This window comes from Abramis brama (genome assembly GCF_963993115.1).
Source record: "Abramis brama genome assembly, chromosome: 17".
Lineage (NCBI taxonomy): Eukaryota > Metazoa > Chordata > Actinopteri > Cypriniformes > Leuciscidae > Abramis > Abramis brama.
Window position 1 is genome coordinate 13,025,928 of NC_139979.1, and position 14,168 is coordinate 13,040,095.

Here is a 14,168-nt window from a genome sequence, read left to right on the forward strand (position 1 = left end):
TATACTGTTGTTTTAATCTGTTTTTTTATGCTTTACAGAAAGTGCAACAACACAGCTATTTCGCTTCTGAGAACCCCGGAAATGTGAAAAGGGTCAATTAATACATTTTATTTATTTTTTTAATACGTAAAGAACCTTCATGGTCTTATAAAAATAGTTTTATAAAATGTTTTGTAATAAATGTTTTAATTGATCCAAGTCCTTGTGTACTGTGGTAGTTTGCATTTCTTTTACATTTTCTGACTGTAAAAGAGACTACATTTTAAAATATATTAGAATATCAGAAAAACTGCAGGTTCACAATTTGCAGTACATTTGTGCTTATGGTATTTATGATGTTTACAATATAAACGTAATTTATTTTTCCATATATCCAACATAACAATACCAACTGAAAAAAAAATCTGGCGACCACTTTAACAGACGGGAACCTTCACTTTGACTGCTTGGGGGTGGAGCATCGGTGAAGGAGTTCAAGCACTACGGAAACATTTGGAATTCGTTGGTAATAAACTAATTCCATTTACTTAAATTGTAACTGCATTCGTTCAATCTCAGCACTGTCATGTTATTATAATAAAAATGTATTTTAAAAAATAATTAAAAAAATAATTATTATTTTAAATCGAAAGTTTATCGTGCAAAAAATGGCTGGCGATTAGTTTTTAATCAGAAGCCAGTTATTTTTTTATTGCATTTACTTCAGCAGGTCTAAAAATTGTTTTATAAATTCGGAACTTTACGTGCTACTCACGCCTATTTCGGAAGATGTTATGGGAGAAACGAAGCTTTTTAAAGCTTCGAATCAAGTGAACCAAAATGATTCACTGTTTCGAAGCGTTCGAAACACCACACGCTAGTGAACCCTGCTGTCAGAACAGTGGAAAATGTAACAAAAACTCAGGCCAAACATGCATAAAGCACCTTTTACAAACACATTGCAAATGTTTTATTTAAAGTAAAATCTATCAAATGCAATGAACTAATTATCTAATAAGATTATCAAGTGTCTATGTAATATGTGCTCTTTTATCAATTTTCAAGGCGTGTTTTGTTTGTTGCATCATGGATTGCTCATCTAATCACAGGCCAATAAGTGACTACTAACCAGTACTATTATTCATTTTAATTATAGCCTACTAATGTTTAACGTGAACAAATGTATACATCTGATCAGAGATCAGGTAAAATGGGTAAAACCCATAGACACTGAGGGCGATCTAAATTAATCCGAGTTTACAGAGATCGCCCCCCAAATCACGTGACTTTGTTTGATATACGCTCCGAACTGATTCGAAATAAAAGATTCAAAAATTTTCGAAGCTTCAAGCAGTGTCAAAAGCGAAATCGCTCAACACTACTGGCTGAAGGTCGTTCAAAATGTATACAAATACAATTTATTGTAGTTAATATAATTTAAACAATCGTTGCTAGACTGTCGTAGCAAATGAGCGATATTCTGCCATAAACATTGGGTCTATTATTGTTTCTCGATCTAATTGTTTTGAACTTTCACAGTTTCTTTTCAAGTACAGCAGTGAGACTGACTGACGCCAAGGGTAACTTAATGTGTACTGCGCATGCATGTAAATGACATTGTTTGAATACTTTTTAGTGTATGTTGGGAGATGCGAATATCCTTATTTGTTACAGATGTCCAGCCCCAGAAAAGTGGTCGAATTGTTTTATGATGTCGTTTCTCCGTATTCCTGGCTGGCATTTGAGGTACATTATGTTTCGCCCCTTGGTATAGTTCATTGAAATCCATGCTGCTTAATGTTTTCATGTTTGTATTGATTGTGTTTTTTAAGGTGCTGTGTCGCTATAAAAATGTTTGGAACATCGACCTCAAATTTAAACCAGCATTTTTAGGGGGAGTCATGCAAGGCTCAGGTAATAAAGAAATAACATGTCCACAATCACAAAATATACAAAAATCATAATCAGAAAGAGCTTTATTGCCAAGTGTGCTTGCACATACAAGGAATTTACCTTGGCATTGAAGCATTCAGTACACATATATAAATATGACGAGACACATAATAGCTTTTAAAATAACAAATATAAAAAAGTATAAAACATGTATAGTGTAATTTTATTAAACATTAAGATATGTTTGTAGAAAAGTCTGGGTACTATGTGAATAAAACCAGGAGGCTTTTGGCCTCAGTCACTATGACCCACAACTGTGGGACAGAGTACAAACTTGCACCTGGACAATGATTAAAAACTGCTCTTTTGATTTGCATGGCCTTCAGTGTTCTCTTGTTTAATGTTTCTTTTTAAAAACAGACCAGCTGGCGGCACGCCACTATTAAAAAGAAGCCAGAATGATAGGAAATTAAAGGCACAATATGTAACTTTTTTGCTTTAAAAATAGCAAAAATCACTATATCTATGTTATATATTTTTTTTAGTTGTGTACTTACATTATCCCGACTGTTTCCAACAACTTTCAAACCAGGAGAAATTTTAATTTAATTCGAAGACACGGACCGTTTCTTTATTTCCGTTTTGTCGCCGTCAATGCGTTGTCCGCGTCCATATCCGCGTTGTCCCTGGTTTCCGCTCGTGCTGCCATGGTAACCAGAGTTATGAACCAGAGCCCTCTGATAGTAACCAAGACGACAGACGTGGACCACTGTAGTTCGCAATGTCTATCTGCACGCTGTTGTTGTTTCGTTCAAACATTATGGACCATGGCAAGCAGACTTTGGATAAAAAAGGAGAACTAAAACGAGAATCAATATCAGCGCGGTGTTTTCGAGATGCCGAGAGCTCCCATAGACAGTATATAAACGAGATCTCCACGTCCGAGACTTCGACCGCTCCTACATGTACTTTATTAAACAGGTGAGCACATTTCCATAAAACTAATCAATGTTATATAGTTCAACAATGATAAAATGTCAAAATATGATCTGTATGTTATTCTAATGTTGATCTAGTTTACTGCTAGTCTCATACAGACAGACTAACACATACATTTCAACACATTCAAATGCAGTTTAGTGTGCTAGACTAGTGTAATGTTAGACCAGGTGAAACAGCGCTGCGTTACCTCACAAGTTTAATTTGTCTAATAAACTGACCTGTGAGTAGTGATTCTGCGTGTAGTTCGGTAGAATGAAATGTCCATATTCCTTTTATATCCGCGGGACTCGTGTCGCGTGTGGAGCTGATAGCTGTCTCTTAGCAATCCCGAACTGCTTCATATCACAGTCATGATAAAAGCATCGATGTATTCAGTCATCCATAAACATTATTAGATCGGTCGGCTTGACGTTGACGACAACATCCATAATTCTTAGCAAATGTTGCTTCATCAAACTACGCCTTTGTTATTGTAAATAGGTTAGCGACCCCTAGTGGAGAAAAAATCCCATACTGTACGTTTAATTGGGGCAGGCGAAGGAAGATGGGTTACGAGTGAGATTGTCAGATGTTCTGCAGGCATCTCAGCTTTGTTGTCTCAACCAATAAAGTTTTGGCATCTGGAACTTGGGTTCGACTTGGGTACCTTTTGCAAAGAGAAGAGGACTTTTTCCACAACACGTCACATTAACCTTCATACTGTCATGAAAACGTTACGTCACCTACCTGTGATCATTTGGGCAAATTTGTTGCAACCTGAAAACCATTACAAACAACTAGATTCAGTTAGTTTTATATCGTTTTAAAGGTGACATTATGTCCCTTTTCACAAGATGTAATATAAATCTATGGTGCCCCCAGATCATTTATTATAGCTTGTCAAATTTGCCCCTTTTTGGTTGTGAACAAAAAAGCGCCGTTTCTGTGTGTGTCCCTTTAAAAGCAAATGAGGTGCTGCTCCCGACCTCCCTTAACAAAACACGCAAATCTCATCCAAAATCACAGAAATAACCAGTACCAGAGTGCAGCCTTATGGAGAGACTCAGGAATAGGTTGCAAATTTTAGACTGCACCTGGATGTTTCTCAATGGTTAGTGGATATGTTAATGTAGTTGTTGTGGAGTTACATTGATTCATCTCATCGACTTGCAGACATTCATGTTTAACTTTTACACAAGTTGACAGAGTCCCCTGAGATCTTTATAAGACAGCTGTGACATTTTTTGGTCAAAATACCACAAGGATGAAGCCTGAGAGAGAGATCCTTTGCTCAAACTTTTGCCATTGCATTAGAACTGGTTACACTGTTGTCGCTTGCGAAAACCAAATGACGGCGCTGTGGGTGGAAACGTGCAGATTAAGGGGCGGTAATATTATAAGATCCCCTTCCTACGTCAGAAGGGGAGCGAAATCTGATCCTCTTATTTTTTGACATGCTTGATGAGAAAGGCTTACCAAAACAAAGTTACTGTGTTGTCACTTTTCACATTTTCTGGGTTGGTACTAGATGCACTGGGGACCCGATTATAGCACTTAAACATGGAAAAAGTCAGATTCTCTTGATATGTCCCCTTTAAAACGTATTATTATATATATTTTTCTAAATGAATGTTGATGGATGTATGTGACATTGTGCTTTGATAGATGACAAGATAATACATTATCAAGTTTCTTCTATTTCTAGATAACCGCCCCCCTGCAGTGGTCGCTAATAAGTTTTATTACATGAACACCGATCTGAAACGGCTGTCTGAGTACTTTGTGGTCCCTTTGAATCCACCTTCAAATCCTTTTGAGGTGATGTTTGAGAAAGGTATTCAAACTGCTGTTTCTTTACGATGACACTGATGACCACATGCACAATGCAAGCCATACTTGTGTTCTAAAACAAGAAGTTCTAAAAACTTGTGTTTTTAGGTAAATCACTTTACTCTTTTATTTTCTCTTGTCCTCCATCTTTCCATGTAGGCTCTTTGAATGCGATGCGTTTTGTGACAGCTGTTGCAGAAAAGGACAAAGAGGGAGACGTGGTGGTGGAGAGGGTGTCTAGAGAGCTGTGGAAAAGAATCTGGAGCACTGATCAGGACATTACCCAGCCTGCCTCATTCATTGAGGTATCAAATACCCTAGATTAGCGCTCTTTAAAGTCAGCATGAAACACAAGTTGCGATAGACTTTTCTTCCCAGTTGTTACGTATATCAGAATGTAAGCCGGGACTTGATTTTGTCTTTTGGGAATTGATTGGATTTTAGGTTGGGCGTTGATAACTAAATGGTGGCAGATCTGAATGCCAGTTTTCAGTCAGTAAATTGACATGTTAATCTTCTAATACTTCATAAAACTATATACATGAAAACATTTCTTGATATCATCCATTGTACTTCACCACTGACTTGACTTCAGTGTGTTCACTAATGTCATGTCTTTCTGTTTGCACAGGCGGGATTAAAGGCAGGTCTCTCAGCCAATGAGGTGAAGGAAATTCTGACCCTCGCCAAATCTCAGCCAATCAAAGACAAGCTGAAGAGTGCCACACAGGAAGTACTGGAGTATAGAGTCAGTGCCTTTTACTTGCGTCTTTGCACCCTTTGTCTTTCTAACTAAAATGTTCCTTACAGTGATTTTCCCTTCCGTTTTTGTAGGGCTTTGGTTTTCCGTTTATTGTGTGTCATGTGAATGGAAAGGCTGAGGTCTTCTTTGGCTCTGACAGATTTGAGCTCATGGCTCATTGCATCGGTACCTTTGGATTTCTACTTCTTTTATTAGATAGGATAATGGTTATATTTATCATACCCAGTTTACTTGATGGTTTATTGCACTTTATCATGTTTTAAACCATAAATTCTGAAGTAATCTTGGGATATTAAAATCTTAGGTTATATACTGTTCATTGTCCAATCACTTTCTTTCTTTTTGTGTTCCAGGGGAGAAGTGGATGGGGCCTCAGCCTCTCAAACCCACAGCCAAAATGTGATCACTACTCCTCCATACTCCATATTTCAACAACTTCTAAATAAAATTTTAATTTGATGTAAATTCACTGTTTTTATTCAACAGCAAACATAAACACACAAAATAATTAAGGAAAGCCATTGAGACAGAAATAAGATTTATGTCTATATGCTGCATTTATTTGATCAAAAATACAGTAAAAACAGTAATAATGTTCTTACAATTTAAAATAAATGTTTTCTATTTTAATATATTTTGGCAAAGCTGTATTTCAGTTAATATGGGTAATATACTATCCAACATTGTCGATCCTTACTCCAGTCTAGTAGGTGGCAGAAAAGCACTATAAACTTGTCTGACAACCGCTATTGAACAAAATCAGAAGAAGAAACCGAATAAGAGGGCGAAGGGTTACTAACGCTAGCTAAGGGTAAGTTGAGGACATGCATTTAAATACGATTTTCCAGTTTTCAAGTGTGAACACCGTAACCAAATGCAGCTGGTAAAAAATCTCAGCACATCTGCCATGGTTCTCAACTCTTATGAACATCAGATTCAAGGACATATTCAAGGACACCTTCAAATTTCATATCAAGCAACTATCGAAATCACAGCAAAATATTTAATATGTGAACAACTTTTTTAAAGCTTAGTATCTTATTCTTAATGCTTACAATTGGTCAATGTTTTCAGGTCAACTGTAGAGACAAAATCATGCCACATGTATTTGCAAAAATAAATCAATAAAATAAAAGTATCTTAACTTCATTGCGTTTCACGGTTTTACTGAATTTAAAACTGCACACTAGCATAGTACTCATATTTCTTCCATATAAATACATGACAGAAATAGTACAAGCAGCATGCTAGCATGCGATTTGGATTTTAGCCAAGGGAACGGGTCGAAACGTACCAACCTGGAATTTGCATCAGCTTTAGACGCATACCGACCCAGTACATTAAATCATGGAAAAAGTAATTGCAATCAGGTTTCGAGTGCACTTAGTGCAAATATGCATTGCTTAAAATGATTGTTTATAACAAAGTAAGAAATACATTTCAGAGAAATGCTTCATCTGGTGTACCTTGTAAAAGCACTTTCCCCAAGATTTTTTACTGATGTTATTTCTGTGGGTTGAAGAAAGAGAATGTTGTTCACTCTTTTATTTTTTATCTTGGAATGTTTTAAAGTTCATCTTTCTGAAGAAGATGCATTTTTCTTATTTCTGTTCAACTGAATTTTGATATGTAAGTTATGTTAATTGTGTTAATTGATTATAATTTAATTGGTAATAAAAAAAACATAAAAATCATGGCTGAGTGGAGATAGTTTTTTTTTTTTTTTTTTAATGGGGATACAGACTCACAAAGCAGATAAATCCACATATACATATTTAACAGTTTCACACTTTTTCTCTACATCACTTATTCCCACAGAGACCATACTTCTCTTAAAAGTCTTGCAGGGATCTTCAAGGATTGTAGTTGTCTTTAAACGGATGATGAAGGAATTCTGCATGACAAAATGAAAATCCTACGGGTAAATTCCTGATGGAGTCCTGTAGGTTGATCCACGTACTTGTCCTGCAAGACTGCATAATGTTATATTTATTATGATTTATTATATACCTGTAAGACTTCAGTATTGACTGGTGCTTTTTAGCAATTTAAAAAAAAAATGTAAATGGCCTGCAGAGAAGTCATTGTCCTAAGAGTAAAGAATCAAGAACTAAAGGGCCTGAACTTTTTTTTTTTTTCAATAAAGCAGATAATTGCAAAAAGGTACCATATTTATAAACATGATTCTAGAACTTTCATGTGAACACAATTTTTAACATTTAGAGATTATTAACAGATTTGAACAAAAATTATTTTGACATCGCATTTTTAACATTGCTTTGTCTCCTGCATCCTGCACATCCCCTGCCTCTGTCTGGGCTGATAGAACTTACTTTTTGTTTACTATTTCGAATATCAATAGCTGTTGATAGTGTTAGTCTATAGCCAAAACTTTTACAATGCTCTTTCCTATTAAAATAAAAAATTGCAGTACACACACATACATACATTATGTTTTATATATATATATATATTTGTGTGTGTGTATATAAAAATATAGAGACAGAAAGAGAGAGAGAGAGTCCAGTATATATATATACATTTATACTCAAATGTACACGTCATATAAAAAATATACAAACAAAAGACAAGAGCCTCGTCATTAACTAGTTCACATATGGCAATACTATCTGTACTAACACACCAATATGATTCTGTAGCGGTCATGTGGTCCAGAAAATGTTGTAATTACGAGTTCTACAAGTTCTGCAGGAATGACGTATTTTTGTAGGCCAAAACCCAGAAACGAGTTAGCATTTTAGCACTTTCGTTCCATTGTCCTGAAGTCAATAGATTTCTTTGAATGGGTTTTTGGTTAAATGCTTGAAATAATGTTTTTGGTGAACACAAGCTCAAGGTATTTTCACAATGTATTCTACAATATAAAATACATAAGTAATACCCTCTCGTAATTCTTAAAGGGATACTCCACTTTTTTTTTGGAAATAGGCTCATTTCATTTAAATAGGCTCACCGACGGAAAATTAAAAGTTGCGATTTTCTAGGCTGATATGGCTAGGAACTATACTCTCATTCCTGCGTAATAATCAAGAAACTTTGCTGCCGTACCATGGGTGCAGCAAGCGCCTGCTGGACTCATGGTACGGCAGCAAAGTTTCTTGACTATTATGCAGGAATGAGAGTATAGTTCCTAGCCATATCAGCCTAGAAAATCGCAACTTTACATTTTCCGTCGGTCTTAGTACACGATGTAACTACAGAAGAGTCAAGTTTTAAATAGGAAAAATATTGAAACTCTTTGGTCATTTTTTGAGAGAGATGCTAATGGTCCTGTCCGATTCAATGATCTATGCTAAGCTATGATAAAAGTGGTACCGCCAGACCCGGAGTTCGGCTGAATGGATTCGAAAACGGTAAAACTCAACTGTTTAACTCCAGACTGGGGGAGTTGTAAAATGAAATATAAATATTATTATATTATAAATATAATTTTTCTCATCTCTCTCCTGATCCTCATCACTATCATCATCATCACAGGAGCTGATGAAGGGCAGAAAACATATATATTTTGACACATTTTACAGTGTCTGCTTTAAGGGCCTGGTTCTATTTTTTCACGCTATTTCTCTGCACATTCCTTGCGTTTCTTCTCCATCTCGCTGACTATTTTGACAGATACACACTGACACAGCTGCACGCTCGCTCACTCGTTTAAAGTTGTGATTGGCCCAGCCCAGTGTCAATCAAGAAAAGAACCAATGGGCCGCTGATCTACGTGTTTCATGGGCTGGTCTGTCAGAAAAAAAAAAAAACCTAACACTGACTTTTTTGGACCAATGCATTACACCGGCACAAACCCAGCGCCGCCAGTTAAGCAAAACAAAACAAAACGAATGGGCCACCGATGTACAAATTTTATGGGCCGTTAAAAAAAACAATAAAAATTATGTATATGAGTATGAGATGTATCGGCCCGAAAAGCACGTCGGCCCACCGGGAAAATGCCCGGTATGCCCAATGGCCAGTCCAGCCATGGTAGAGGTACAGATAGCCTACCTTACGGCGCAAATGACTCCATTACAATTTACAAGTCACCAAGTCCTACCCCCGGTTTCACAAACGAGGCTTAAGCCTAGTCACAGACTAAAATTTTAATTAACATTAATGCATGTTTGAGCTGTGTTAAAGGGTTAGTTCACCCCAAAATAAAAATGATCCCATGATTTACTCACCCTCAAGCCATCCTAGGTGTGTATGCCTTTCTTCTTTCAACCAAAAACAAACAGAGTTATATGAAAAAATATATCCTGGCTCCTCCAAGCTTTATAATGGGAGTGAATAGAGTCTGAGTTTTTGAAGCTCCAAAAAGCGCATCCATCCATAAAAAAAGTAATCCATACAGCTCTAGGGGGTTAATAAAGGGCTAAAAGTGAAGAGATGCATTTTTTTTAGGAAAAATATCCATATTTATAACTTTATAAACTATAATCACTGGCTTCCGGTAACAGCCGAACACGAGTCGAGTACCGGTGGAAGAGTGACCTCTGACACCGGAATACCAGTGATTATAGTTATAAAGTTATAAATATGGACATGTTTCTTAGGCTCTATAACTCCCATTATAAAACTTGGAAGAGCCAGGATATTTTTTTTTATATAAATCTGATTGTTTTTGTCTGAAAGAAGAAAGTCATATACACCTAGGATGGCTTGAGTTTGAGTAAATTATGGGATAATTTTCATTTTTGGGTGAACTAACCCTTTAACCGAAACCAATTTGCACACCAAAGACATATCTTAAAATATGTCAGTGCCATTGTTTTGTCTCAAGATGCACACCAGCAATGTTTTTTTCTAAGGCATGTTTATAAAAGCTACTTAAATGTCCTATAACTAAGGCCTAATCCTGGCTTAATCTAGAGACTAGCCAGGGACACACTTAACGACTGCAAGGCCGATTATGAATGTAATTTGATACTTACGACTGATCATGCCCAAATGCATCAAGTCAGAGACAGTTGCATTCAGTCGGTGTTCACAGTCAGTGTTTAAAATCTGCTCCAGTCGTTGGAAACAGACTGTAAGTGTGTTCAGTTCAGTCTTAGAATGTTTCAGCTAGTCATTAAGTGTGTCCCCGGCATTAATCTGATTTTAAAAAACAAGAAAAAGTTGATTTGTGAGAAGAGCAATCAAGTTTATTTTCTAAAGTCGAAATAAAACTGAACACCAAAATTGCAATAAATTAAGGTCGATACAACAGCTTCTTAAACGTCACAGTTAAGCTTATGTGCTCAAAAATGGCAGAAGTAAACCAATATCCTTCAAAAATGTCTCTTCAATATGACGGACAAATACAACCACATTTCCAGAAAAGTTGGGACATTTTGTAAAATGCAATAAAATCAATAATCTGTGATTTGTTACTTCTCTTTCAACTTTATTTAACTGACAAAAGAACAAAGAAAATATTTCCAATGTTTTCACTTCATTCAACAATTTTGATGACATCATTCTGCACTTCAGCTTCTCATCATGTCCAAATGCTCTATAGAATCTGAAGCATCCCTACATTGCAGGGAAAATTAAATTGTCCACATGCTAACCTATTAATGTTTGTGACTGTTATAATGTGCTTATTTATTACAGATGTTCAGTTCCGGAAAAGTGGTTAAGTTATACTATGATGTTGCCTCTCCTTACTCCTGGCTGGCATTTGAGGTGCGTAATGTTTATATTATGCGTTTATTAACATGGTTAATTGAAATCTAATATGCTCAAGATGTTTTAATGTATTTGTTGATTGTGTGTGTTAAGGTGCTGTGTCGCTATAGAAATGTTTGGAACATCGACCTCAAATTGAAACCAGCATATTTAGGAGGAGTCATACACGGCTCAGGTAATGGGGAAATGACATAATAGATATTCCAGACTGCAAATGTATCTCTTTTATAATTAATCACTTTATTAAAAAAAAAAAATAAAAAAAAAAAAGTGAATCTACTGGGAGAAATAATCTAACCGCTTAAGTAGAACTTGTAACATATATTTGTCAACTGTTTTCAACTATTTTTTTAATAGATTTATCAAGTTTGTTCTTTTTTCTAGGTAACAAGCCCCCTGTATTGATCCCTAATAAGATTCAGTACATGGCCTCAGATCTGAAGCTGCTGTCTGAGTACTTTGGGGTCCCTATATTTAAACCATCAAACATTTATGGGACAGGTATTCAAGCCACTGCTTCTCTACGATGGCACTCATGACCAGATTTATAATGCGCCATGCAAGCCATACTTGTTTTCTTTCTCTCATAAACAAAAATAATTTTGTGCTATTTCCAGGGAATTTTTTATTGTTTAACTAGAATTATTTTTTTAGTGCAAGTAGTGCCAATGCTATATTTTGTGCAAATTTAAACTTAAAGGGAACGTTCCCTCCAAAATTAAAATTAGTCCATGATTTAGACACCCACAAACCATCCTAGGTATATATGACTTTCTTCTTTCAGGCGAAAACAATCGGAGATATATTAAAAAATGTCTCTTCCAAGCTTTATAATGGCAGTGAATGGAGGACAAATTTTGAATCTCAAAAAGTGCATCCATCCATCATAAACGTTCTCCACACGGCTCCGGGGGTTAAAAAAGGCCTTCTGAAGCGAAGCGATGCGTTCGTGTAAGAAAAATATCCGTATTTAAAACTTTATCGACTAAAATAACTAGCTTCCGGCAGACGGCCATTCACTGCCATTATAAAGCTTGGAAGAGCCAGGACATTTTTTAATTTAACTCCGATTGTATTAGTCTAAAAGAAGAATGTCATACACACCTAGGATGGCTTGAGGGTGAGTAAATCATGGGGTAATTTTCATTTTTGGGTGAACTAACCCTTTAAGTGCTAAATTTTGGCACTAAACTCGTCCAATTAGACTGTTTTTACACTCTAAAACAGGATATTCTTGTGCTTGTGAATCACATCTCTTTTTTGTCCTTTTTTCTCTTGACATTTTAGACTCTTTGTTTCCGATGCGTTTTGTGACAGCTGTAGCAGAGCAGTACAAAAAGGGAGATGTGCTGTTGGAGAGGGTGTCTAGAGAGCTGTGGAAAAGAATGTGGCGCACTCATCAGGACATTACCCAGCCTGCCTCATTCATTGAGGTATCAAATAGCCTACCCAAGATTAAGAAATGAAATAAAATTCATTAAAAAAAAAAAAAAATCACTGGTACAGTGATTTAAATTATTACTCTATACCAGTGGTTCTCAAACCTGTCCTGGAGTACCAAGAGCCCTGCACATTTTGTATGTCTCCCTGTATCTGACACACCCATTTCAGGTCATGCAGTCTCTACTGAGTTGAATCAAGTGTGATAGACGAGGGAGACATACAAAATGTGCAGGGCTGGTGGTACTCCAGGAAAGGTTTGAGAATCACTGCTCTATACAATTATACATGTGAGGAAATTTCACAATATATGTTAGCACTACGATGAAGACGTCATTTCTATCTCGTGAAGACAATAAAACAAATTACTGTCTGGTCATTTATAGTGTTCTCCAATGTCTTTCTGTTTTGCACAGGCGGGATTAAAGGCAGGTCTCTCAACCAATGAGGTGGAGGAAATTCTGACCCTCGCCAAATCTCAGCCAATCAAAGACAAGCTGAAGAGTGTCACAAAGGAAGCACTGGAGTTTAAGGTCAGTGCTTTTACTTGCATCTCTGCACCCTTTGTCTTTCACACCAAAATGTTTTTGTGGTAAAAATATGATAAAACATCCTTACATAGTTTCCCCCCATTTCTGCAGTGCTTTGGTCTTCCATTCATTGTGTGTCATGTGAATGGAAAGGCTGAGGTCTTCTTTGGTTCTGACAGATTTGAGCTCATGGCTTATTTCATCGGTAACTATAAGGAATCTAGACGGTTAACTGATTAACCCATTAACCAACAACTTGTTTGACTACTGCCTTTTTTTAATACACATTTTAATAACACATTTATGTTTTCCTTTTTATTTGTATTTTTAGAAAGGCTACTCCAATTACTGTCATGATAAAAATGATAAACAATACAATTATTTAAAAAGCTGTTATCTCTTGCAAGATGAGCAAAGTATGGTATGTTATTCATGCTCTGTTATTAATTATTCTGTGATATGTTATGCCCATGTCACTTTCCAGCTTTGTTTAGCACTACAATGACCTAGACATGGGAAAACTGACTGCAAATGATGAACAGCATTTTGAATGATCCATCTGTGTTTTTGAAATTCAGAGTAAAGATTTGTTGACAAAAAAATGTCCTTTGTCATGTTTGTTTGATCACACACGTTTTTTCATGTGTTTATGTCTTGCAGGTTAACGGATTTTAACTGGTTAAATATGCTAATCGGTTGCTAATGCTATTGATGATAATCAAAGAATTTGCCAAAATGTGCATTCATAGAAAAACAAAATTGTATTATATTTATTTTAATATTTTTTTATTTATTTACCATACAATTTTCTGGATGTTTATTGTGCTGTGTCATGTTTTAAACCATAAATTCCTAACTAACCTTTGGATATTCAAATCTTATGTGATATACTGTTCATTGTCCAATTTCTTTCTCTTTTTTTTTGTGTTCCAGGGGAGAAGTGGATGGGGCCTCATCCTACCAATCTCACAGCCACAATGTGATCACTACTCCATACTCTTATATATTTTACCAACTTCTAAATAAAAATAGTAAAAAAAACAATGTAAATTCACATTGTTTTTATTTCA

General features: G+C 35.9%; 2 protein-coding genes across 5 annotated transcripts; both read left to right on the forward strand.

Moving 5' to 3' along the window:
- The first annotated feature begins 431 nt into the window (after positions 1 to 431).
- Positions 432 to 5,911, forward strand: LOC311067353 (glutathione S-transferase kappa 1-like). Of its 3 annotated transcripts, none has more exons than XM_084089148.1 (9): positions 432 to 505; positions 1,519 to 1,559; positions 1,654 to 1,725; positions 1,812 to 1,893; positions 4,559 to 4,687; positions 4,843 to 4,988; positions 5,315 to 5,431; positions 5,518 to 5,611; positions 5,800 to 5,911. In XM_084089148.1, exons 3-9 carry the CDS (start codon positions 1,654 to 1,656, stop codon positions 5,847 to 5,849), a joined length of 690 nt encoding a protein of 229 aa, XP_083945274.1. In that variant the 5' UTR covers positions 432 to 505; positions 1,519 to 1,559; the 3' UTR covers positions 5,850 to 5,911. The 3 variants fall into 3 exon arrangements, with proteins under 3 accessions (XP_083945274.1, XP_083945272.1, XP_083945273.1); XM_084089146.1 differs by lacking the exon at positions 432 to 505 and adding an exon at positions 1,267 to 1,370; XM_084089147.1 differs by lacking the exon at positions 432 to 505 and adding an exon at positions 1,277 to 1,382.
- A 282-nt stretch (positions 5,912 to 6,193) lies between these two features.
- LOC311067354 (glutathione S-transferase kappa 1-like) lies at positions 6,194 to 14,168 on the forward strand. Of its 2 annotated transcripts, XM_084089149.1 has the most exons (8): positions 6,194 to 6,257; positions 11,054 to 11,125; positions 11,222 to 11,303; positions 11,513 to 11,629; positions 12,416 to 12,561; positions 12,985 to 13,101; positions 13,210 to 13,303; positions 14,032 to 14,168. In XM_084089149.1, the coding sequence occupies exons 2-8, from the start codon at positions 11,054 to 11,056 to the stop codon at positions 14,079 to 14,081; spliced, it is 678 nt and encodes a 225-aa protein (XP_083945275.1). In that variant the 5' UTR covers positions 6,194 to 6,257; the 3' UTR covers positions 14,082 to 14,168. The 2 variants fall into 2 exon arrangements, with proteins under 2 accessions (XP_083945275.1, XP_083945276.1); XM_084089150.1 differs by lacking the exon at positions 13,210 to 13,303 and having other exon boundaries at positions 14,032 to 14,151.